We start from the raw sequence: 25,239 nt of genomic DNA on the forward strand, positions 1-25,239 counted from the left end.
AACAAAGGGAAATCCAAGGGCACAATGGTGCCTCTATCCCTTCTGTCACCTGCACAGGGGTTGAGGTGGCTTTTCCCGAGGAAAGGTGGCTTTTTTCCCAAGGAAGGAAGGAGCACAGCCCGGGGGGAGCTGCTCCCACCAGCCCCTCCATTTCATGGCCTGCTCCCAATTCCCATCCCAGCTCCCAATTCCCACCTGCTCCTGCTGTTTTGGCTGGCAAAGAAGATGGAGAAGAGCAAAAAAAAAAAACAAACCCATTGTTTGCCCAACAGGCACCACCCTGGGAAGGGGTGAGGACCATCCAGGCTCCTCCCAAGCCTCGAGGTAGGTGGAAATGCCCCCAAAATTCCTTGGTTTTTTTGTGCAGCACATCCCTCTGGGAAGCAAAACCAAGGGACCCGCTTCCCAAGGGAGCAGGGGAGTCATCCCTGGTCATGGAAGGGGGGGTGGTGGTGGAAACAAAGGGGGTGTTTTGCCCCATTTTTGAACCAGAGCTGTCCTTTCGGGGTCTGTCACATCCCGGTGCATCCGCCCGAGCTGCATCGTGGCAGCCATTTTAGGAATCCCTGGAAAACAGAGGGACTGCGGAGGCACCGGGGGGGACAGGGGTGGAGGGTGGCTTTTGTTCCAGGAGGGGAGGATTTGCTCCTGTGCTCCCGTGAAAGGGATAACGGGGTTCCCCCTGAAGCAGGGAGGAAAATGTTTGGGAAGTCAACTGTGCCCACACAAAGCTGCTTTTTTGGTGGGTTTTTTTTTTTTATTTTTTTAGCTGTAAAAAACCAGCAGAGTTGGCTCCTGTGGCCATTTCAGGTGTGATCAGCTGCACAATTTACCTGCTCCTAATTAAATTAGAGAATTTTGGTTCGCTCCACGCAAGGTAAAACCACTTAAGCTCATCCAAATGGTGAATTAAGCTCGTGCAAATGGTGAATTAAGTTCGGCCCTTCCCATCGTTAATTATTCCTTTTCCAGGCGAGCTCTGAGCACCACAAAGTGCTGCAAGTCCAACCCCAAACCCAGTTAACCACCAGGGATGCTGCTGGAGGAGAACCCAGCTGGAAGTTGGGACAGAAAAACCACCCCAGTGACCCTCGGTTGGAGCTGTGAGCAAATAAACACCCCCCCCCCCAAAACTGTGGTATTTTGAGTCACCTTTCCCAGAGAGAGGAGTCAGGGGGGAGAATTTCAATGCTGTTTTGTAAAATCCAAGGCAAAAGGAAAAAAAACCAAAAAAACCCCCCAAAATCCCCCCAAAAACCAAAACCAAACCAAAACAGAAAAACAAAACAACCCCCCCCCCAAACATTTACAAATTAGACTAAAGCAATTTTTCAGGGAAGAGGGGGAAAAAAAGTAACAAAATTGGACATTTATAAAAGAAACTGATTTTTCACCGAGTAGATTCTAAACAAAATGTTTTGGTAGATGGGATTAAACACTCACCTCTCTTCCCAAATATTGTTACACCTGGAATTTTTTGTTGGGATCTACATTACATCCAGCTGTGGCTCTGAAAATGAACTCACCCACCCACCCACCAGTGTCCCCTCTGAGCAGAAAGCAGGCCAGACTCACACCAACCATAGAAATGTACCAGTTTTTATTAAAAAGATTCTCAAAATTCAAAATAAACGCATCTTTAAAAAACCACAATATATTTCCCCTCCCTCCCCCCCCCCCAGACACAAAGTTACACTGATCTCTTCTTCTCTCGCTTCACATACAAACACTGAAGAGCAGGAGTGACACGTCACCCGGATCCAAAAGAGACTAAAAAACTCACGGTGGAAAACGGGAAGGGAGAGGAGGGGAGGAGGGAGGGGGGAAAGAAGCGTTTTAAAAAAATAAACCCTTTGAAAAAATAACCTGTGTTAAGTTTTTAGCAGCATTATTAGAGTTGAAACCCTCGGCAGCGCTCCCGGGGGAGGTTCCAGGTCCTCCCCTGAGGGCCGGAGGAATCCCCCTGAGGAAGGAGAGCAGCGAGTCGGAACTGCCTGAAAACCAAACTTTTCCACCGAAAGCTCGGCTAATGATCAGCTGTACAAAAGGAGATGCTAAAGAAAGGGGCAGAGCCGGTCACAAAAGACCTTCGGGGGGTGAGATAATGTGTGGGAGGAGGAAAAGGAGCTGTAGAGAGCGTTCAGAGCCCCATCTGCTGTTCCCTCAGGAAGGCAACAGATAAAAAAAAAAAAAAAAAGGTTCTTCGTATTTACTGGCCTTGGGAGGAAAATTCAATTTGAAAACGTTTGTAACTTCAGGTTGAAAAAAAAGAAATAGTATTTCAGTCAGTTAACAACACATCAACTGAAGTTCTCAGCCAGGCTGGGGGCTGGGCTGGAGAGGGATTGGGGATTTCTGCAGTGGTTTCAGCCCAGGACACGGATCAGTGCTGGGAGCCAAGGGCAGAAGAGCAGGAAAAACAAAGCCAAAGGGGCAGTAACTCACTTCCCCCCCAAAAAAGAGGGGCACAGGTACAGAAAAAAACAGGTATAAAAGCTCCATCCCTTCCCTTCCTCGAGGTGCATAATGCTGCCACACTCCCTGGATCTGCCAGATCTTGGAAAACTGAGCCACCACACACGGGTGGTTTTCATTCTGCATTTTCCAGATCTGGGCTCTGGGGCTGATTCACTTAAAAAGGAAAAAATAAAATTAAAAAAAAAAATCACTTTTCAGGTTGTTTTTAAGCTGCTTCATCTCTTTCCACGAGTTTGCTGCAGGGAGGAACCAACTCTATTCAAGAACTGCACTATTTGACCCTGAGAAGTGGCACCAGCTTGCAGTTAACTTGCCACAGTGGAATCAAACTGAAGACCAAAGGAATAGTCTCTCACAGGCTTCAATTGGGAACTTGGATTCTCCCATAAAACACCACCAAAAAAAAAAGAAAAAAAAAAAAAGAAGAAGAATAAAAAAACCAAACAAAAAGAATTCATGGCCATCTTTCCACCTAACCTGAAATGCAGATACTACTTCTACTTAAATTATTCTTTTCCAAGGTTATTTCAGAGGAGAGAGCAAAGGAAGTGATTTTTTTTTGTTTGTTTGTTTGTTTTTTGTTTACAGACCCGCTAAGGAGGCAGTGGAAGGCAAGAGTGAAAACTTCCCAGTCACCAAATCTGGGCAGTGCAGGTCTGGCTGCTCCGCAGAATCCTCCCCTCTGCTCCCAGCGAGGAGTGCAGCAAGGAATAATTTACAGTCCTCAAGTCATTTATACAATTATATAGAAATATATACAGAAACATATATAAAATATAAATCCTGTGGAATAGGAGGCAACCCGGGAGCTAAAAACCTACGACAAACTACGCACGGACAGGCCCGTCCAGCTCAGGTGGATTTTGGCTCTTCCTTCGCCCTGGGGAAGCAAGAAGGGAAGGATTTGGTTTAAACAGGCAGCTTGAGCTGTGTCCAGGCTCAAACAACAAGCCAGAGCTGCAGCCTTAAAAGTGCTGCTCATCTGGCCCCTCTTCAGCTAAAATTTATAACATACTGCTGAACGGAGGTGCAGTGTTTTGATTTTGATTTTTTAAGCAGCATTTTTGAGCCCTGAGAAGGCTCTCACAGCGTTTTATCAGGTGGGCTGCTCAACACCTGCAAACTTCTGCCCGTTAAGAACCTGTGACAAAGCCAGCCAAGCTGCCACATCACCCCCTCAACCCTCCCAGCAGGCTCCAGACTCACCCTTTGGGTTCTGCTTTCTCCTCTTTCGCTTTCTCCTCTTCCTTCTCATCTAGGAAAAAACAAAGACACACGGCAGTGCAGTGGGGAAAGTACCAGCCAGGCAGAGCTCCAGGTCCCAGCTCTCCTGCTCACCTTTTTTCTCCTCTTCCTCCTTTTCCTCCTCTGCCTTCACACGCTTGGCTTTCTTAAAGTTGGCGACGTTTTTGCGCCCTCCTTCCCCTTCGTCCTCAGAGTCAGAGAATTCCTCATCACAGGATATTCTCTTGTTGGAATTGCGGACTGAGTGTGAAGAGGACAGAGGTTGGCTGAATAGATTTACAAGTCAGGAGGCTCCAGGCACTAATTCTCTGGGTACAGTTCACTGGAGTGAACTGAGGAGCCTACCTAAGTCAGGATTAGGCCACAATAAAAACACTGTACCTGCTGCATCTTTTAACTCATCCCTCCTCACTGCTCATGCCCAGGATCCAAGATCACATGGACAACTTGGATTAGGTACAGTGTGATGTCTAGACTTGACAGCATAAGCAGGTTAACCAGCCTCCCACTGAGAAATCTGTCTGCCAGATCCTAAAGGCCAATCTGGCTACAAACCACCATTTCCACCGTGGAAGACACTTCTGGCATCACACCTGACAGTCTCCCAGAAAGGGTTCTGTCCCAGCACCTACATCCCAGGAACTGGGACATTAAAGTCTAGAGTTTCTCCACTATGGAAATCATCTGGCAAAGGCTGCAGTGCTCAGCATCAGTGCTTCATCTCACGAAACACAAAACGGATTCAAACCGAGACTCCAGAACGGGGCAGATCTAAATCCTACACCCTCCTCCTCCTCCTCCTCCTCCTCCTCCTCCTGCAGCTCAGGGCTCTTTGGCACCCAGCCAGGCACAAGCACGTACTTGAAATGCGTTTCTCAGGGTCATCTTCCTCTTCATCTCCGCTGTCCTCCTGAACAGCATCCTCAGGGATGGGCTGCATCTGCACCCCGGGGGCGTGCGGGAGCATGCGCAGGTTCTCGAAGAGGCGCTGCCTGGAGCCGCCCAGGGAAGGAACACCTCGGTCAGCAGGTGCCTCCCTGGAGGTCCCAGGGAAGGGCCAGTGCCCAGGAGGAGCGACCACTTACTTGATCTTCTCGAGGTACTCGTTGGTGTTCTGGTTGGTCATGTTCGAGGGGCTGATGTGGAGCTTGAAGTCTGGCCCGAAGTACTCAAAATAGTCATTGTATGGAAGCTCTGCGGGCAAATGAAAAGGAATAAACACCAAGCTGCCACTGGAATGGAAATTGGAACAGCTACAGCAAATCAGGGCATCCAAAAGCTCTCCCACAGAAACAACTGAGAGGTAACAAAAGTAATCTTGGCATTCCTGCCTCTGCCCCAGCAACACCTCTTCCCTGAGCTGTTCCAGAATGCCACTGGCCCTCAGTCTGGGAGAATTACCATTGGGAATTTCGGTGTCCAAAGCCACAGCAGTCTCATAGGTCCAGCACCTGGCCACGTTCCTGATGGTGTAGCCACCCCCTCCCAGCATCAGCATGGGCAAGTTAAAACTTTTCACAAACTCCACACACTTGGCATGACCTGCAGAAAAAGCAGTGGTGGGGGGAGGAAAGGTCACACTCATGGCATAAGAACACACTTTTCCATGGAATCTCAGTGATGCCAGCTCAGCACAGGCACTGTGTGCTCCTACCTTTGATGGTGAGGTTGAAGCAGCCCAGCCTGTCCCCGGAGAGGGAATCTGATCCACACTGCAGGACAACAGCACTCGGCTGGAATGTCTCCATGACTTTGGAGATCACCTAAACAACAAACCCCTTGTTACATGCTCTGCACAGGACACTGTCACAGCAGCACAGTGACACCCATGTCAGCCAGGGCCACGAAGACATCCCTGGTGCTCCCACAGCTGCTGATTCCCCTGCCCTGGAACACTGGGGCTCTCATGCGCTGGAGCTCCCGGACAGGCCGCGATTGTTCGGGGGGAATAGAGCCCCTGGTGAGGCTCAGCACAGAAAACCCAATCAGCCTCCCCAAAGAATGGCTCCAGGGACAAAGTGTGACCCACTCAGCGAGGAGGAGTTCACTTACAGGCTTGAATATGGCTTCATAGGACTCGTCGTCGATGCCGTCCCGGAGGGGATAGTTCACAGCGTAGTACTTGCCTTTGCCTGCACCAATGTCCTGTTGGAGGGAGAGAGGAGAGACCACAGCTCACCAGAAGTCCAGCTGGAACACCAAAACTGTGCTCCAAACCGGGAAGGGAGCCTGGAATTCCAGCAGTGTAATCCCAATATTAAGCCCAGCCCGCAGTCCCAGTCTGGGCTGACCATGTCACTGCTTTAAAATGATAAATATTTTCATTTCTATTATCACTCTCATACCCGGGTGTCTTATTAAAAATAACTTGTTAAAAATAATTAATTCGTTCCTGGTGCACAGTGGCTGCACCAGGATAAAAATGCTGCAGCTGCATCAGCAACAAACTCTGGGCAGGGCTGAAAAAACACAACTCACGGGTGAAAGGCAGGAGAACTTAGATCAGAAAAACGTAATTCCACTAGAAAAGCACATAAAAAGAGGTAGAGAACCCTTCACCCCTGAGAAATGGGGCATGGAAGTGCCAGAAGTCACAGAGGGACACCTGGATCTACCTGAGTGACACAGTTACCACCAGGAGTCATTAACACAAAGAGCTGAGTTACAGGAAGAAATGCCAACAGGATAAATCCACTCAGAAACCTTCCCCCAAGAGCCTGGGTGACCAAGCAGCTACAGATGACCAACACACCATTTTCAGAGCCCCTTTTCTGAGCAAAATAATGGTGACACCAAAGCCTTGGGTTCAATACACGACCCCAGGCACAAAGCTCCCACTCCACCAGCTGAACCTACACCTCTGCCCTCAGGAAAAGGGTGTCACTGTGAGAGCAGGAACACCCAGGAGAGCAGTGGAAGATGGAGAAGGGCAAATTCCAGGGCAATTTTCAGCCAGGCCTTCAGTCTCACCCGCAGGTCCCCTGTTCCTGGGAAGTATTCCCCGTACTTATGGAAGGACACGGTCATGACACGGTCCGTGGTGTAAAAGGCCTCCTCCACACCATCCCCGTGGTGGATGTCGATGTCGATGTACAGCACCCTCTGGTGATACCTGGGGGGCACAAAGGAGCCAGGATATGCCATTTGTTCAGAGTAAAAACTGCCTTCACCAGCAGAAAAAAACGAGAACAAGGGAATCTGGGGCTGGTTCCCAGGCTCCACAAGGGAAAGAGCTGCAGAGGAGGGACACACGCCTTGGTCAGCGGTGGAACAGACCCACAGAGGAAAATAAAGTGCCTTTTGCTGCTGAGGGCAGACTCAGCTCAGTTTATTCAGCTCCAGCCAATAAACTGCTTTTTTATGCCCAAGCCTCCCACTGAGGTTTGCCCTGAGCCAGGAGCTGTCACACGTGCCAGCTGTGCCCTCTTTTCCAGGGTGGGTGGCAGAGGGAAGGGACAAAGGGCACCAGCACAACGCTCCAGAAGCCTCTGCTCCCTGCACGGTGCATAACACAGACATCCCTGGAGGAGACACCCCAAAAGCTGACTCAGCCCCTCCTGGGAAAACACAGCTCCAAAAAGGAAAGGCTGGGAAGGAGAAGATGGGGCAGGAGGGGCAGGCAGAGGGGTAGAAGGTGCTGTCCTTACTTCAGGAGCTCCAGGATGGCCAAGACGATGTCGTTGACGTAACAGAAGCCAGAAGCCTCCGACTTCTTGGCGTGGTGGAGGCCTCCTGCCCAGTTCACTGCAATGTCTGTCTGCTGCTTGTTCAGCTTCACTGCACTGGCTGGGGGGGCACAGTGAGAGAAGGTAAAAACCAGAGCAAAGGGGCTGTGGCAGGGACGGGCCCTTCCCACGGCGCTGCTCATGGGGGGGGTTGGGTCCTGCACAGAGCACGAGGGTTTAACACTGGATGTGTCCCCAAACTGATAAAGGGAAAAGGAAGGGAAGGGGGAAAAGGGGGAAAAAAGGGGGGAAAGGAAGAAAGGGGAAAAAGGGGAAAAAAGGGGGGAAAAGGGGAAAGGGGGAGAAAAAAGGGAAAGGGGAAGAAAAGGGGAAAGGGGAAAAAAGGGGGAAAGGGAGAAAAAGAGGAAAAGAGGAAAAAAAGGGGAAGGGGGAAGAGAAGGGGGAAGAGAAGGGGGAAGAGAAGGGGGAAGAGAAGGGGGAAGAGAAGGGGGAAGAGAAGGGGGAAGAGAAGGGGGAAGAGAAGGGGGAAGAGAAGGGGGAAGAGAAGGGGGAAGAGAAGGAGGAAGAGAAGGGGGAAGAGAAGGGGGAAGGGAAGGGGGAAGAGAAGGGGGAAGAGAAGGGGGAAGAGAAGGGGGAAGAGAAGGGGGAAGAGAAGGGGGAAGAGAAGGGGGAAGAGAAGGAGGAAGAGAAGGAGGAAGAGAAGGGGGAAGAAAAGGGGGAAGAAAAGGGGAAAGAAAAGGGGAAAGAAAAGGGGGAAGAAAAGGGGGAAGAAAAGGGGGAAGAAAAGGGGGAAGAAAAGGGGGAAGAAAAGGGGGAAGAAAAGGGGGAAGAGGGAATGCAGGTTCTGCTCTATCTGCACACATTCATTGCTTCCCATCTTTGCCTCAGAGCAAACAATGTGCCCAAACAAGTGCCCAGCTGGGGTCCCACTGAACACACTCTGGATTTCTCAGTGCCCCCAACAGAAGGCTTTGATGAAAGGTTTTATCCAACACCTCTTCAGCTGAAGGTGCATTTAGGCAAAGGAAGTTCCCTTCCCTCAGCCCCCTCCGTAAACTCCCTGTGCAAGTCTCTCAGGATCAAAGCAAACGACCTGTTCTGGGGAATCTCCAGCCCTGGGACCAGAGAGCTCAGAGCTGCTCCAAAAACCACAGTGCAGCCAGTGGCTGTGGGTGCTGCTGCACCACGTCACAGGAAACAACAGACCTGGAGGTGTCACTGTGATGTGGCAGCCACAAAGCTCTGTAGCACAATAACACCTGCCTGGCTGCAACTGTGAGAGCTGTGAAAGCATTTCAATGTTCCAGCTCTGAGGGAACTCACTGAAACCCCTCAGCTCCTTGTTCATGTTCAGGCTTTTTGTTACAACCAACAGATAAAGCAACCCTGTTCTTTCCTTTCCAGGTTATCCCTGCCCACAGCAAGGTTTTAACAACTTTTTTTTTAGTGTAAAGCAGCTCATGTTTGGTTTGTTTTTTGGGTTTTTTTTTAAATTAAATGCTGTTGCTGTGGTTTTGGTTTAACTCTACCACTGGTGATGCTGTTACACCACTTAAAGAGCCCTTCACATACTCAGTGAGGAAACCCAGACTAAAATGGAGAGGGATCCATCCATATGCAGAGCTTGGGCTCACACGGGGAGAAATCTGGATCTAATTATTAAGGAAATCAGAAATAGGTTCACAGAGCTTCCCCAGCACCCCCTACAGCAATGTGTTTCCTGGACAGAACCACACAAAATGCATTTGCTTAAAAGGGAGAGAGCACACGACTTGTGATCTTACCCACAGAGCCTCCAGCAGAGAGCTGACAGAACTCAAACAGCCCATCAAACACAGGGCAGTCCTCCCCAACGTTAACTAGAGAAGAAAATAAAACAATTAGTGAGGTAAACCCACAAAAAAACCCCAAGCTTATATCACCACTCAGATTAGAAAGGCAAAGTGGACGAGTGACCAACATCAGCCAGTTTTTAGGTTCTCAGCAGAACTGCAGTTCTGCCCTTGGCAAATTTCTGCTGGAACCACTTCCACTATTAAAAATAAAAAAAAAACACCCAGCAGCAGGTTTGTGTCTAACCCAGATTTGGCAAGGTTTGGTTTTACAAACAGGGAAACAAAAGCAAACCTGTATTTTTTTGTAACAACATCCATGGAGTGTTTCCCTTCTCTGCTTAATGAGAAAGGCATGAGCAGCACGAGTTGGAAAGTCATCCCCACAAAGGCTGTGTGAGGAGGGAGCCCCAATGCTCCCAGCTGGGGACAGGGACACCCAGAAGGAAGTGATTGTTCCCACTTTCCAGCTGTTTCAGCAGGGCAGAGTTTGGATAATCAGCTTGCAGAGGTGGCTGGAAACCTCCTCTGTCGAGTGAGGAGAATTTAAGTCACCCATTTCTGTGCGTTTCCCATCACAAGAAATTAAACCTGGTGCCCCTCTGGGTTACCCTGCCCAAGTCTGGCATCAGCAGAATCAGTTCATCCCCTTTACAGCTGCTCTCCAGCTACACAGAGGCTGCTCCTCTGCAGGGTTTGCTGAAGAAAAGCTCTGTCCTTGTGTCTTTAAGATGATTTTTCACATTTTGCCTTAGTTCTGGGGAAGTCACAGAGCAGAAAAATGTTGTCTGCCAGAGAGAGCAGAGTGTTCATGAGCTGTATCTGCTCCAGGGGTAAACAGGTCACTTTGGGGAAATATGCACTTTGCTATATGTCATTTGGTGTACTAAGGAATATCATGGACTGCAGGGAGTATATCACTCATAAACCATATTACCCCCCTTCCTCTTATGTGCTTGGGTCTTAATATCTGTCCCCTTCAGCTCACGCCAGGTTTCCAAGACCAAAATACTGTTTAAATGAAGCTTGAGCCTCCCCCACTCTGTCTGTATTTGCTAAAAATCTAGTTTGCTGCAGCCCCTGCCAAAAAAACCCGTGAGCTCAAAGCTGCAGGGAGACCAAAACCAGGTCCCTGTAACCTTAAAATCACCATTAAAGAGCCTTTCCATGGGCTGGAGGGGTTAGAACAAGACATCAGCTCACAATAAACCATCCTGACACAAAGCTGCCAGGTATTAACGTGGATCTCAACCCTTCCAAACTGCCACTGCCCTGAGAACCCTTCAGAGTTACTGCAGGTTTGGAGGATAATTGAGGAGAAGGGGTTTTTTTAGTTTGTTTGTTTGATTTACCCAACTCTTTCCCACCTCTGGCTGAAGACAAGCACATTAACTCAAAATCCCTGCAGCTCATAAATGGAGCTGGTCAGTCACCTCTGAGCCAGGAAGGGAATTTTTTAGGAGAGTTCCCATCAAAACACAACACAAAAACAAAGACAGGTAGGTCAAAGGGGGTTTCTTTTTGCTTTTTGGCTTGAGCCATCTTTAAAATGACTGATCTGCCAGAAAAATCAAAAGGGAAGTCAGGAGAAAGACAATTTCCCCCTGGTTCTTCCTGCTCTTTTTTATCCCAAACCTCCACAACAGGCCTCAGATTCCCCAGATCCATTGGTTTTTTTTTTTTAACCTTGGCAGGACCTGCAGCCCAACTCACATCTTTGCATCTGCTTGCTGTACTCAGACATGTTGTCAGGGCGGATGGACCTCAGGAATTTGATGTAGTCATCACTGTGGTACTTGGTCATCTCCTCTGCATTTGCCTTGTGAGGACGCTGCAAGGACAGAAAAAGAAAAAAGAATAAATTCCCCCTTTCCAATCCCATATTTACTCCCAGGAACTGCAAAAAAATAAAGAAGTATCAAACCAGCAGTGTCAAACAAGAGAAACTCGCTTCCTTTAGAAATGCCACTACTGGAGTGTGTCACATATGCAGAAACACAACACAAATTTAATTTGCAAGGGGAAAAAAAGCAGCTTTCCAGTCTCCAAAGCTCCTCTGAAGCACAGAACATCTCACTACAACACTCAGAAAAAAACCCAGAAATACATCAGCACAACCATTAAGGGTTTGTTTATTTTTTTTCCTCAACAAATCTGAAGCTCCACAGTGAAAACCTGACACATCAACTGTGACCTTTCACAACTATTTCCCTCGATGAGCAGCCCCACAACTCACATAGATCTCCATCTTCCTGTAGAGGCCGTAGTTCAGCAGCAGGTTGTGGGTCATCCGGATCCTGTGGGGTTTCATGGGATGGCCTTGGCCATAATAGTAGTTCCCAACGTCCCCTGGGAGCAGAAAGGGGGTTGTTACAGCAGGGAAAAAAAAACCCATTCCTTCCAAGGGAACCCCAACCAAGCCAGCAGGTCATCTGTCATTCATTTGTCCTTCAGAGGGGATGGGGTGTCCCCTCTTCTTTGCACAGGGATCTCCAGGGATTCAGAAAAGTTTATCCTGGATTCAAGTGGAAATTTAGGTAGGGAGTTTTCAATGCTGGTTCTGGAGAAGCCAATCCAGGCAGAGTCTGAGCCACAAACATCACACTGTGCATGTGGAAGGTGTCCCTGCCCGTGGCAGGGGGTTGGAATCACATCACCTTTAAGGTCCCTTCCATCCCAAATCACTCCATTCTGTAAGTCCAGAGGAGGCAGCTCCAGGTCTGGACCAGAGGAGTTCTGGGCAGCTGTGCTGACTCAGCACAGGAAAACCCCTCACACTTCAGGACTCCCAGGTTTCCTTGAGCAGGATCCACATGGGATTTTAATCCCAGCTCAGACAGTGCCTCATCCCAGGCACCAGCCTCTGCCTCCCTTCCTTACTGATTGCCCCAGCGAGACCAGACCCAGGGCAGGTCCCTCTGTCCCCAGCCCAGCCGTGCTCTGACACCTTCTCAACCCTTTCCACCCTTTTTTTTTTATTCCTTGCAATCCTCCAGAGGAATCCCAGGCCTTCCCTGCCACCCTCAGGGACACCAAGGCAACAAAGTCACCTTCCTGCAAGTTCATCTCCCCACATGGATTGTCTCCTCCCCAGCCAAAGCCCAGCTCACGTTTCCCTCCCCCCGCTGCTCAACGGCTGAGGTTGGGTGGGTTTTTTTGCCCCCTTCCTTTCCCAAGGAACTTAATTTTCCTGAAATGTACAGAAATTTAACTTTCAGATGGGTGCCTCCTGCCTGATTTGGCTGCAGCAGGCACGGATCAAACGCTGTCAGGAGCAGGAAACGCTCAGGCAGCAGCAGGAACGTCTCCCAGGCCTCATTTCCTTGGGAAACCAAAGTTGTTCATGGAGTTGTACAACTCCTGCTCCGTTTAGGAAGCCAGGAGACTCAATCCAGTCTGGCTGGTGACTCAGTTGGGAGAATTAATATTTCATCACCCATCTCAACATTCAGGAGAAGCTGCTGCTTCCCCACAGCACCGGAGCTCTTCCCTCCTGTGGACGTGGATCTATTTTCAGTCAAAGTGGATGCAAATGGTGCAAATCCCACGCCCAGACAACTCTGCTGCTGGAATTTTTACCTGTCTCTGGGGCTGCAGGGAAATGGGGCGTTGTGTTCTTTCAGTACAGCTTCAGAAAGCAGAATTATTTCTGGCAAAATGCATCTTTTTACTGAAAATAATTCCGTTTTCTGAAATGTATGAAGGTGTTTTACCAGAGTAACCACCCCTACAGTAAAACATATCCCTAAAACTGTCCCTAAATCAAGCTTGGGGGAACTTAATACGAGATGTTTGCGACCCTAGATAGAAAATACAACCACAAAACTTCACGAAGTTTTAAAAAAATCAGCATCATCTTCACCTCAGGCTGTCAGTGGAACGCCCTGGGCCAACCCTGACCTCCAGAGCCTGTTCCCTGTGCTGGCACATCCCACCAGGAATCCTGTGGAGCCCTGGACGAGTGTCAGAGCAGATTAAGAGACTGTGAACTCCACAGACACCTCTTCACCTGCTGGGGTTACACAAGTCCCTTCACGAGGAGCTTATGAGGGAGAAGTTACATCCAAACCCTTCCAAAAAAGACCCTTTGGACACCTGATCACCTTTTCCCCACCCTCTGCATCCCACACTCCTTCTCCACCACAGCAACAGCCACGCTGTGGATGTTTGTCAGCTGCTCAGAAAAGAGCAGTGAGGGGGGAAAGAAAAAAAAAAAAAGGCACTGAAACCTTCACCAGGGTGTAAATTAGGGAGGGCAGCTCCAGACGAGAGCGTGGGACCTGAGCTCGTGCAGCAAAGACCTCAGGGGAGGCAGCTCTGCTCAGCATTTCGCACCAAACAACCGGTTATTTTGTATTTAAGGCATAATTATGTGCCTGCAAAGATTTATGGTTTGCTCCCAGCCCAGCAGGCTGCTCTGTGAGCACGTCATATCCCAAAGAGAGGGGTGGATTTCGTGGAATCACAGGGTGGTTTGGGTTGGGGGGGAGCTTGAAGAGCACCCAGTGCCATCCCCTGCCACGGGCAGGGACACCTTCCACTAGCTCAGGTTGTCCAACGTGGCCTTGGACATTCCCAGGGATGGGGCAGCCACAGCTAATCTGGGAAATCCATTCCAGCCCCTCACTACCCTCACAGGGAGGGATTTCCCCCCACTATCCCATCTGACCCTGCCCTCCTGCAAACTGAGGCTAAATTTGGACACGGAGACTGGTTTTTTTTCCCAACCTGTTGTGCCACTCTGGCACTCCTTGAGTTCAAACCAGGCATTTTAGGGCCCAAAGCCCCCCCCACTGGCATTTTTGGAAGGCTGGTGCTGCCCAGGGAGCAGTTGTGTGGTGAAACTGGGCTCGATTTCACTTCACCCACAGCTCTAACCCTGCCTCTTCCTTGCCCTGCCCTTCCAAAGGCACTGAGTCAGTGACCCAGCACAGGTTGCAAACCTCCCATTTGACTTTTCCAGAGCAATAAAACCCCTCCCCACACGCCTGACACAGTCATTTGGAAGAGCCCCCTCCACGGGGGCACGTCCACTTAGGGGAAAAAAGCAGCAAGAACAAGTTTTTATTTGATTTCAGACCCAAAACCACGATGAAATAGAGAATTGCACAACACCTCTCACACTGGGGGAGCAGAGTCTGTAAAAAACTGAGCCTGCCCATCACCAAAGGGGAGGGGGCTGTGAAGGCACAGGGGTGGCAGGATTGGGATTTCTCCCCCAGCCTGTGGGGTGGATGAGGGATCTGGGCAGCCCCAACACCCTGTCATTCCCTGCTCCAAAGGGATGATTACACAGCCCCAAAGCAGCGCCTCAGAACCAAAGTGAGCCACCCCACAACCCAGCACGTCCAGGGCCAGAACTAGAGGATGCTCCTGGCCCCAGGGGCTCCCTGCAAACAGCCACGGCCACTCTGGCTCCCAGAGCCTTTGGGTTTGTTCCCTCTTGACACCAGGAGTGCCTCTTCCTCTGACGTGGCTCCAGGAGGATTCACCTCCCTGTGCTCTCCAAAAATCCTTCTCCAGCACCTCAGCACAGCTCCCAAAGCCTCTCTCAGCCTGGTACCCCTCTCTCCACCCCAGACCCCACTCAGCCTTTCCTGCAAACTCCCCAGACTCCCACACCCTGCCCCATCCCAGCCCCCATCTCCCCCCAGTCCTGCTCCCCTACTTCCCCCCACTCTTCCCACTCTCCCCTCCAGTGCTCCCCACACCCCAGCCATGCTCCCCCACACCCCTCCCATGCCCCCCGGTGCCCCCAGCCCCAAAGAGGACCCCCCATAACCCAGCTCATGCTCCCCTGACCCACACGTCCCTATTGCCCCCCCAGCCCTCAGTGACCCCAATCTCCCTCCCTGCACCCCCCCAGCGACCCCACTACCCCTCCCACCACCCCCAGGGCAGCCCCACCACGTTTCCCAGTGACCCGCCCCAACACTCACCCCCTCCAGAGCATCCCCCACCTCCACGTCCTCCAGTGACCCCCATCCCCAAACCCTCACCTGCATCCCCAGTGACCCCCAGCAACCCCCAGTGACCCCCAATACCCCCCAGCACCCTCCAGTGACCCCCATTACCTCCCCAGTGACTCCCACCATACCCTCATTACCCCCAGCATCCTCCAGCACCCCCCCGTGACCCCCATTACTCCCCCAGACAATCCCTCATCCCATCCCCAGTGACCCCCACAGCCCCCCAGTGACTTCCCATTACACCCCAGTGATCCCATTACACCCCTGTAAACCCCACTCCCCACCCCAGTGACCCCCAATACCCCCCCCAGTGACCCCCAGCGACCCCCATTACCCCCCCAGTGACCCCATTACCTCGCCAGTGACCCCTTTACCCCCCCAGTGACGCCTATTACTCCCCCAGTAAACCCAACACTCCCACCCCAGTGACTCCCATCACCCCCCCCAGCGACCCCAGTTCCCCCCCAGCCCCCCCTCACTCCCACCCCCACTGCCCCCCTCACCCCGTATTGCCCCCCCTCGCCCCCTACTGCCCTCCTCTCCCCTCCCGCCCCTCTCCCCTCACCATCGTAGTAGTAGCAGACTTTGCGCTTCGTTCCCTGCGTCAGCGCCATTTTCCTGCCTCCCCTCAGCGCCCGCCGCCGCCGCCCCGCGCACCCAACCCCGCCCGCCCCGGCCCCGCCGCCCCGCCCCCCGCTCCGCCCCGCCCAATCGCCGCGCGCCGGCCCCGCCCGCCGACCAATCGCGAGGCCGCAGCGCCACCCAGCAGGTTAGGCGGTACCTGGGCCGTACCACTGCGGAGGGGGGGCGCGGGGGGGGGGGGCTGCACCATCGCGGGGGGGGCAAAGGAGGAGGGGGTCAGGGTGGGTGGGGCGGAACCATTAGATTTTGGGGGGGGGGGGCAGATGGGGATGAACCATCGCGGGGGAAAGGGGGCACGGGGCCCCCCCAGCAGCCCCCCCCTCAGGACCGAGGGGTCTCACGGGGGTCAGCGGTGTCTGGGGGGGGTCGAGCAGCCCCCCCCCAGAATCGGGTTGTCCCATGTGGATGGGGCTGGGGGGGATGTCTCTCGGGGGTCGGGGGGGTCCAGCAGCCCCCCCCCCAAGGTCGTGTTGTTCCATGTGGATGGGGTTGGGGGGGTCTCACGGGGGTCAGGAGGATCTGGGGGGGGGTCCAGCAGCCCCCTCAGGGTGGGTTGGTGAGAGTGGGATTCGTCTCTGGTGGGTGTCACCCAGTGGGGTCCATCCCTGGTGGGCATCACCCCTTGTACCCCATCCCATGGCAGCCTGGCCCCGCCGCTGAAAAGGCTTTTATTTCCCCCAAAATGGGTCCTGCAAATGCCATGAGGGGGAGGGGGGGGGGGAGAAGGAGCGTCCCACGACCCGGGGATGCCTCAGCCATCGCTGCTGGGGGGGTTCCTACCCTCACCAGGGAGGTGGAGGAGGCACAGCCAGAGCGGGGCAAGGGGCTGCCGGGACCCCTGGGCAGCTCCATGTGCAGCTGGAGGCTGGATTTCCACCCTGGAAAAACATGGTGGGCACCCACCGAGCCCCCCATGCCAGCCCGATGCCGCTGGGGGTCTGCCCTGGCCGTCCATCCCCTCCTGAGGGGGGTGAAATCTGCCGCTCCCAAAGTCTGGAGCGCTCCAAATCTTTACTGCCGAGGTCCAGGGGAGAGTCCCCCAACAGCATGATGCTCATGGAGTCTGGGGGGGTTTGACACAGAGGACCACTCCCAGCACCCCAACACGGGGGAGTGGGTCCTGTGGCCCTTCAGGGCTCCTGCTGGTACTGGCCCTCGGTGGCGGTGAAGAAGTCCTCGAGCACACTCTTCATGTACTCGAAGGTGGGGCGCTCCTCGGGGCTCTCCTTCCAGCACTGCCTCATCAGCTCGTACAGCTCCGCGGGGCAGTTGTCCGGCTGCGGCATCCGGTACCCCCGCTCCAGGTTCTGGATCACCTCGGGGTTGGTCATCCCTGCCGGGGCAACGCGGGGGACTCAGTTTGGGTCACCCCCCTGTCACAGGTACCGCCCTGGGGCTGCTCATCCCCGCCTGGACATTGCATGTGGGTCTCAATTTGGGGTCCCCCCCCACATTGTAGGGACCACCCCAGGGCTGGTCATCCCTGCCAGGACAATGCACAGGACATCAAATTGAGGTCACCTCCATGTCACAGGTACCACTCTGGGCATGGTCATCCCCTCCTGGACACACACAGAACACTGAATTGGGGTCACCCCCATGTCACAGGTATCACTCTGGGGATGGTCATCCCCGCCTGGACATTGCGTGTGGGTCTCAATTTGGGTCCCCCCCCCATTGTAGGGACCACCCCAGGGCAGGTCGTCCCTGCCAGGACAATGCACAGGACTCAGTTTGGGTCACCCCCATGTCACAGGTTGGTCATCCCCTCCTGGACACACACAGGACACTGAATTGGGGTCACCCCCATGTCACAGGTCCCACCCCAAACCCCCTGGGGAAGCTTCCACCCCCTTCCACCGCCTCCGAACGCCCCTCCAGGTGTCTTTTGGGGATGTGCCTCGGGAAGGGGTTGGATCCCTGGCTGCGGAGGAGGGCAGGGAGCCAGGCTGGGAGCGTGTGTGCGTGCGGGAGTGCATGTCCACACTCGTGGGCGTGCGCTCGCGTGTGCCAGCCCCGCTGCCACGGGAGATCCTTCCAGCTGCCGGGAAATCCTGACCTGGATACGGGATCCGGCCGTAGGTGACGATCTCGGTGAGCAGGATCCCGAAGGACCACACGTCCGACTTGATGGTGAACGTCCCGTAATTAATGGCCTCCGGCGCCGTCCACTTAATGGGGAATTTAGCCCCTGGAAAAAAACAGCGGGAGGGGAAGGAATGAAGCGTCCTGGAAGAGCTGGGATCACCCCTCTGTGTTTAATCTGCCGTGAAACCCCGGGTCAGGCTCGGTCCCTGCCGATGACCTGGGTTTGGTGGCATCCAGCCCCCCCTGTCCCCCACTGCTCGGCGGTGGGCTGGCACCCCTGTCCCTGCAGTAGCCACCAAAAGCAGGGTCGGGTGGGCAAACAGGGTCCTGCAGCCCCCCCTGTGCCCCCCCCCCCCAACTGAGGGGAGAGAAGTGGAGGAGGAAAAAGTGTCCCTGCACCCCTCTCCCTGCTCCCCCCTCCTGCAACTCCTGTCACTGCACCCCCCTCCTGCTCCCGGGGCACGGTGGGGACCCCCCCAGAGGACGGGGTGGGTGGGGGTCCCTCCTGCCGTGTCCCCAAGCTCTGTGCACGCCCGGGGCAGGGGGGGAGGAGGGGTCCCACCCTCTCGAGCCGTGTACTCGTTGTCCTCGATGAGCCGGGCCAGCCCGAAATCGGCGATTTTGCAGCACAGCGCCTCCGAGACGAGGATGTTGGCGGCCCTCAGGTCACGGTGGATGTAGTTCTTGGCCTCGATAAAGGCCATGCCTTCGGAAATCTGTAATTTGGAGAGGGGGGTTTACAATGAACATCCCCGGCTCCAGCCCCGCAGAGCCCTCCTAGCCCCAGCCCCATGTCCCTGCCCCCTCACCTGCGCAGCCATGTCCAGGAGCTTGTTGATGCCGAGCTTGACTCCCTCCGAGGTCTTGAGGAAGTCCACGAGGCTACCTGCGGGGAGGGCAGCAGGTCTGAGCAGCAAAACACACACTGCCCCCCTCCCCAGCACCTTGGGGTCGTGGGGTGGGAGGGGGTCACCAGGGCACTGTCACCCACTGCAACCCAAAATGTGGGGCTGGGAAGCTCACAGTGCCCCAGGAAGGTGGGCAGGGGAGGGTGGGCAGGAGAACACCCTTCCTGCAAGGTCCTTCTCCCCTCCTTTATCCCCGAGACAATGCAAAGGCAGAGCGTGGCAGGGATGCCAAAAGCGGCTCGAGACACATAAACCGGCACGAACAGCTGGATGGGACAGCCAGGAGCTGAAAAGCTGGACTTTTGGAAGTGCCCAGGGAAGAGGTGGAGTCCCCACCCCTGGAGGTCTCCAAGCAATGACTGGATGTGGCACTCAGTGCTCTGGGCTGGGCATCGGGCAAGGGCTGGACTCGATCTTGGAGGAGTTTCCCAGCCTGAATGACCCCGTGGCCGAGTGACCACGTCTCTCCACAGCTCCCCCAGCCACCCCCACGCAGGGTGGGCAGCCCCTGGGGGGGTGGTCTCACCCTTCTCCATGTACTCGGTGATGATGTAGATGGGCTCCTTGGTGACCACGGCGTAGAGCCGCACCAGCCGCGGGTGCTGCAGGTTCTTCATGAGGTTGGCCTCGGCCAGGAAGGCGCTGGGGGACATGCTGCCCGCCTTCAGGCTCTTCACAGCCACCTTCGTGTGCCCGTTGTAGAAGCCTGTGGAGAGCCAGGAAGAGCAGGATGGGGAGAGGGACCCCCCCGACCCCGGGGATGGGTGGCACTGGCAGTGCCAGCCAAGCAGGCAGCGTGGGGGCTGCTCTGTGTGTCTGGAGCATCTCAAGCCAAGACTGCACGAGGAAGAGATGCTGTGGGTTGCAAAGGTCAGTGGAAGGCTGTAAAGTTTGGCTTGAAGAGGGACTCTCACACCCTGGACTGTTGCGGTGTGGCCGGAGGATTTTCGGGGCGGTCACAGCCCTGCCCTGGGCTAAAATCTGTGATCACACCTTAACCCACCAGGCAGATACTGTAACGTGTGGCTTTCAGTGACCACGAGGGCAGGAGGTCACTGGGTTTTGAGCAGGAGGGGGAGCTGGGGGGGCCAGGCAGTGGTGCTGAAGCCTGGCTCTGGATGGGAACCAGGAGGGGACTTCGTGGGACAGGCAGCGCCCGTGGGAGTGAAGGCAGAGACCCCTCTTTAGTGAGGGGGAGGAGCAGGGCAGCCCCAATGCCTTCCCTACCTCAGCACTCAGCAACAGGAGGTGCTTTTGTGGCTGGATCACCACAGTCTCAAGGCCCCGTGCTGCCTCCAAGCCCCCCACTGCTCCCAGAATTCCAGCCAGAGCCACAGCAAGGGACATTTCCCAAGTGGGGACAAAGCCAGCAGCTGTTCCCATGGCGAGCAGAGCCCAGCTCCACGAGGACAGGACCCCTGTCATTCCATCCTGGGTGGTTGGGATGGGAGAGGAGGAAGCTTGGGCTGCTCTGGGTGATCCAGAAGGATTCTCCCTTCTCCCAGAACCCCCGTGGAAAGCCATGAGTCCCACGCCCGGGGCTGTGCTGGCTGCTCCATGAGCGATCCCAGCTGGATCCCTCCCATCCTGTGGGGCCCCAGTTTTGCCCTGACTCACTCACCCATCCAGACCTCTCCGAACTGCCCCGCTCCCAGCTTCTCCACCAGCTTCAGGGACTCCCTGGGCACCTCCCACTCGTCCTGCCACCACGGCTTCTGCGGCTTCTGCGTCCGGCAGGGTTTGCCCAGGCGGGTGCAGAGCCCGTCGGAGCTGCCTGGGTTTGGGAGAGGAACGGGGGGGGTCAGGGCAGGCAGAGGCACCAGGAGCCGGGCACAGGCTGATGGCTTGGCTGGGGCACGTGGAGCAGCGTGTTCTGCTCATCCTATCCCATCCCATCCCGTCCCATCCTGTCCTATCCCATCTCGTCCCATTCCCATTCTGTCCTGTCCCATCCCATGTCATCCTATCCCAGTCCCATCCCATCCTATCCCGTACCATTGCCATTCCATTTTGTCCCATTCTGTCTAATTCTGTGCCATTCCCATTTCATCCTGTCCTATCCCATCCTGTTCCGATACCATTCCCATCCCATCCAATCCTATCCCATCCCGCCCCATTCCTGTTCCATTCCATCCCATCCAATCCCGTCCCATCCCTCTCCCATCCTGCCCCATTCCTATTCCATTCCCATCCCATACCATCCCATTCCATCCTGTCCTGTCCCATCCCATCTGGTCTCATCCCACCCTATTCCGTTCCATCCTGTCCCATCTCACCCCGTTCTTATCCCATCCCGGTTCCACCCCATCCCGCTCCATTCCCGCCCCATTCCCACCCCGTTCCCATCCCCCCTGGCCATCCCATACGTGTGTAGTGCTGCACCAGCTCCCTGAGGCTGCCGAAGGGGACGCGGGGGGAGATGTAGAAGCCGCCGTTGTCCATGTTCCGGATCTTGTAGTGCTTCACCGTCTCCCCCTGGGTCTCATCCAGGTCCCGCACGGACAGCGAGTACGAGCCTGGGGACACGGGCACCGTGTGGGTCCCCCACAGCCCTCCCAGTGCTTCCCGGGGCCTCTCCCAGTGCGGGAAGGTACCTTTGGAGGTCTCGCTCTCCCGGATGAGGAAGGAGCCGTGCGTGTTGCCCGACGCCAGGAGCTGCCGCTCGGCGTCCTTGCGGCTGATGTTCTTGAAGAACCACCTGGGGACACAGGGATATAGGGGGGGTCAGGCTGTGCCTTCACCCACCAGCACTTCTGGGGTGCTCCTGGCTCCGTCCCCCTCTGCCAGGGCACGGCTCCCGCTCCATCCCTACTCACGGCTCGGGCTCCAGGCTGTTCACCAAGGCCACGAAGTTGTAGGGGATCAATCCCTCCTGGCCGGTGGTGAGCGACTGTGCCTTCCACCACTCCCCATTCCTGCAAGGACACGGCGAGGTGAGACCCCCCTCCAGCTGCCAGGACCCTGCACAGCCCCCCCTGCCAGCACAGGAGCTGTGGGGCCGTGCCAGGGTGGGTGCTGGGACGTGGTTGGCGCTCGCTCACTCCTCCAGGACACGGAGCTTCTCTCCCTTCCGCAGCCGCAGGTCCCCGTCGTGCTTGGGCTCGTAGTTGTACAGGGCCACCACCAGCTTATCTGGGGGGACAAGGGGAGGGACAGGGTGGCAGTGGCCAGTTTGGGGGTGTCCCAGCCACCCCCCACCACGGCCAGACCTCACCTTGCATGGGGGAGCACGGCGGGGACGTGGACTCGTAGGACACCAGAGGGTCTTGCACCTCGGAGCCATTGCGGATCAGCCTCTGCCAGGGGATGAGGAGCCTCGTGAGTCCTCACCTTCCAGGGTTTGGCCACCCCATGGCCACCTCTGGAGGCACTTGGCCACCGGGATGGGGGTCTCTCACCCCCTCCTCACCTGGTTCTTGCTGTCGGAGTCGATGGGGTAATTGCAGTGCTCACAGATGTCGATGTTCTCGATCCAGTCCTCGTCATAGTCTGAGCTGCAGCAGCAGCCCATGGTGCCTGGGGGGGCAGAGGTGGTGAGGGGAGCCTTTACACCCCCAGGCTCCCCTCTCCTTCCGCTCCAGCACACCCCTATCCCTGCATCCATCCCTCTGGCTTCCCACAGGGCATGGCCCATCCTGCACACTCCTCAGCTGAACTGGGGACATCCCCTGGCTCTCTGTCACCAGCCCTTATTTCCTCCTAATTTATTCTGGTCTCATTAATTAAAACCACTGAAGGCAATTAGTCCCCCAGCCTGAGGCTCCCCTTTCCCGCCAGCTCCTTCCCACCCTCCATCCCACCCACCTCCATCCTTCCCTTGGGCCGATCCCTCTGTTCCTCAGCCAGATAACAACCAGATCACCAATACCCCATTAACAATTAATACACTCGTGCATGGCCCTTGTGTTTGATGACGTTTGGCTGGGCCTGGCACCCCCCAAAAGCAGCTCCTGGGGTCAGAGGTGGATGTGGGCGCTCCCCACCCGCCCTGTGCCGCCTCTGATTTCCGTCTCCCACGAGCTCTCGGCCTCTCCCCCCCACACTCACCCCCATTTCTCCTGCATCAGGGATGTCCTTAAACCCCCACCCCTGCTCCGGGGCCCCTCATCCTGTGCAGCTCACCCTGAAACATCCAGGAGGATGTTCCACCTCCACCTCGAGGACCAGCCCTGGTGACACGGAGCCGGCGCGGGGCTGTCCCCAGTGTCCCCGGCACCCTGGTGTGGGCAGGGATGTCATGAGTGTCAGAAGGGCTCTGCAAACCACCCAGGCACATCTGGCCTTCCCGAGAATGCTGATGATGGCACAAAACCCCCATGGTTCTGGGAGCCCCACGGTGCCTCGTGTGGAAACGGCGGCCCACGGCCCCGGAAAAAGCTCTTCCGCAGAATCCCCCACGCCCACACGGCCGGGATCTGTCTCCACCAACACCTGGCCTCCAAACCCTGCTCTCCAGGCTCAGCCCTGGGGGCTCTCTGGGGGCCCTGGCGTGGTTTCCACGGGCTCTGGGAGCCCCGAGTCACCACGAGCCAGCCTGGGTGTGTCTGTCCCACCACCCCAAAACCGGCGGCCGCTGCGCCGGTGCTGAGTGGGAGCTCTGATCTGGCAGTGAGTGGCATGGCTGGGAGGGTCCCCATCCTCTCCTGGTGCCTTCCTGAGCTCTGGGAGATACTTCCCTGGGAGACAGACCAGCTGCTGGCACTGCTGGCACCACTTTGGCCTTGGTTTTCTGCCATTGCCATAAATCCATCTCTTTCCATGCTGGGGGCTTCATTTGAGTGGGCACGTAGGGAAGAGGCTTGCAGGGGGTCCCCAGGGAGGGTGCAGGGTCCCCGGGGTGCTGCCAGCCCCCTGTGCCACCAGTCTCACCAGAGGGTGCTGCCAGTCAGAGCCCCCCCAGCCTGCACTGCCAGGGCTGGTTTTCCAGACCAGGAGCCCCCTCCCTTGGGTCCAGGGTCAGCAGGGACACGGGGACCATCCCCACGGTGCCACCTCAGGGTGCCCACCACCAAGGGAAGCGGGTGACTGGCAGTTTTGGTGAGGAGAACACAGGTGATTGACCCCTCCCTTCCCCCCATGCCATACAACACTGCTAAAAACCACCCTGGTGCCTTCTGGTGACCCCATCTGGGGACTCACCTTGGCACCCAAAAAGGGGCTCCTGCTGCAGGCAGGAGGAGCAGGCAGGGCCACAGCGATGCCCAGCAGCAGCAAAGCCCACCTCCACCCCCCCCAGCACCACCCTGGCCCCGCAGAGGAGAAGCCCCCGACCCCCCAGAGCTCCCCCACAGCCCTTCAGGCACCTTTACCAAAGGAGGTGTTTTTTCCTCCCTGCAGGGAGCCGGGGTGGGGAGGGAGGTGCTGCTGCTGTGCCTTTTTTCTTACAGCCCCAAGCCACAGCGTAATTTCCACCGAGCAGCCGTTTCACCTGGGCCACGCCGGGGGGGGGGGGAAAAAGGGGCGTTTGAAGTCGGCTTTTGGTGACTGCATCTGTGCAAACCGAATTTCTGCTGCGAAGGTGCCTGGGAGGGACGTGTAGGCGCCCCTACCCCGTGTTTGGTGTGTCCCCCAGGAGGTATCTGCGTGTCCTACTGTGTTCCTGTCCCTGTTTTGGCTCTGGAGTGTGTTTGGACCCCCCATCTCCCTGCTCTTGACTGGCCTTTCTGCTCTGGCCAGGTTGGGTTGGTTTGTTCATGGGTGTGGGCGGGCTGAAGGCTGGGCTGACCCCATCCCTGATGCTCTTCGAGGCTCACCAGAGTGTCCTCCAGCCAGCTGTGACTCACTGGGTGTCCAGCCCTGCTCTGGCACAGCCTCACAGCGACACAAAGGATGCCGACCCCAAAGCTGCCCCTGCAGCAGGAGGGTCTTTGCTCTGAGGCAGCACCAAAAATGGGTTTATCTCAATGTCTGAACCCCCAAACCGGGAAGCAAACCCCAGCAGCCCAGCACTGAGCTGCTGCCTGTCCCTACACTGCTCTCACCCACAGCCCTGGGGACAAAACTCCCGCTTTGCCCTGGAAATGGGGGCCTTGGGAAGAGCCCTGTGAGGGGGCCGGTGCTCCCACCCCGGGCAGGGGATGCTGAGACAGCAGCTTTCACCCCAACTGGGAGGGCACAGAGGAGTGGGGGGCACAGGCTGACTCCCCCCATCCCTCACCCAGGCGCTCACATCCCCCCACCACTCACTACAAGCCCAAATCTCCATTTCCCCCCCTCCGAGGGGCACTCGGGGAGCACACAGACCCCCACTGTCCCGGCGATCCCCATCTCCCATCCCCGCACGGCGCAGACCCTCCCACCCCCAGCTCTTACCTGTTGGCAGGAGGTGATGCCCGGCCCCTCTCAGACCCCCATTCTCCGGCAGCGCTCCCGTCCCCTCCTCACGTCCTGC

General features: G+C 55.7%; 2 protein-coding genes across 2 annotated transcripts; both read right to left on the reverse strand.

Moving 5' to 3' along the window:
* Nucleotides 1-1,585: 1,585 nt before the first annotated feature.
* On the reverse strand, nucleotides 1,586-15,882 carry HDAC1 (histone deacetylase 1). The gene is made up of 14 exons (XM_051807060.1): nucleotides 15,776-15,882; nucleotides 11,478-11,590; nucleotides 10,955-11,072; nucleotides 9,194-9,268; nucleotides 7,371-7,509; nucleotides 6,694-6,835; nucleotides 5,776-5,868; nucleotides 5,378-5,486; nucleotides 5,125-5,265; nucleotides 4,809-4,917; nucleotides 4,585-4,715; nucleotides 3,817-3,963; nucleotides 3,685-3,733; nucleotides 1,586-3,358 (listed from the first exon to the last, which is right to left on the reverse strand). Exons 1-14 carry the CDS (start codon nucleotides 15,822-15,824, stop codon nucleotides 3,331-3,333), a joined length of 1,443 nt encoding a protein of 480 aa, XP_051663020.1. The 5' UTR covers nucleotides 15,825-15,882; the 3' UTR covers nucleotides 1,586-3,330.
* A 694-nt stretch (nucleotides 15,883-16,576) lies between these two features.
* LCK (LCK proto-oncogene, Src family tyrosine kinase) lies at nucleotides 16,577-25,181 on the reverse strand. Its single transcript, XM_051807028.1, has 15 exons — nucleotides 25,161-25,181; nucleotides 24,152-24,276; nucleotides 22,971-23,065; nucleotides 22,258-22,364; nucleotides 22,063-22,144; nucleotides 21,890-21,980; nucleotides 21,665-21,763; nucleotides 21,443-21,546; nucleotides 21,215-21,364; nucleotides 20,470-20,622; nucleotides 19,375-19,554; nucleotides 18,750-18,826; nucleotides 18,503-18,656; nucleotides 17,912-18,043; nucleotides 16,577-17,185 (listed from the first exon to the last, which is right to left on the reverse strand). Exons 3-15 carry the CDS (start codon nucleotides 22,978-22,980, stop codon nucleotides 16,983-16,985), a joined length of 1,542 nt encoding a protein of 513 aa, XP_051662988.1. The 5' UTR covers nucleotides 22,981-23,065; nucleotides 24,152-24,276; nucleotides 25,161-25,181; the 3' UTR covers nucleotides 16,577-16,982.
* Between the last annotated feature and the right edge of the window lie 58 nt (nucleotides 25,182-25,239).

The sequence above is a fragment of the Manacus candei genome, unplaced genomic scaffold (genome assembly GCF_025592945.1).
Source record: "Manacus candei isolate 608988 ecotype Guabito, Panama unplaced genomic scaffold, ASM2559294v1 h1tg000070l, whole genome shotgun sequence".
NCBI classification, from domain to species: Eukaryota; Metazoa; Chordata; class Aves; order Passeriformes; family Pipridae; genus Manacus; species Manacus candei.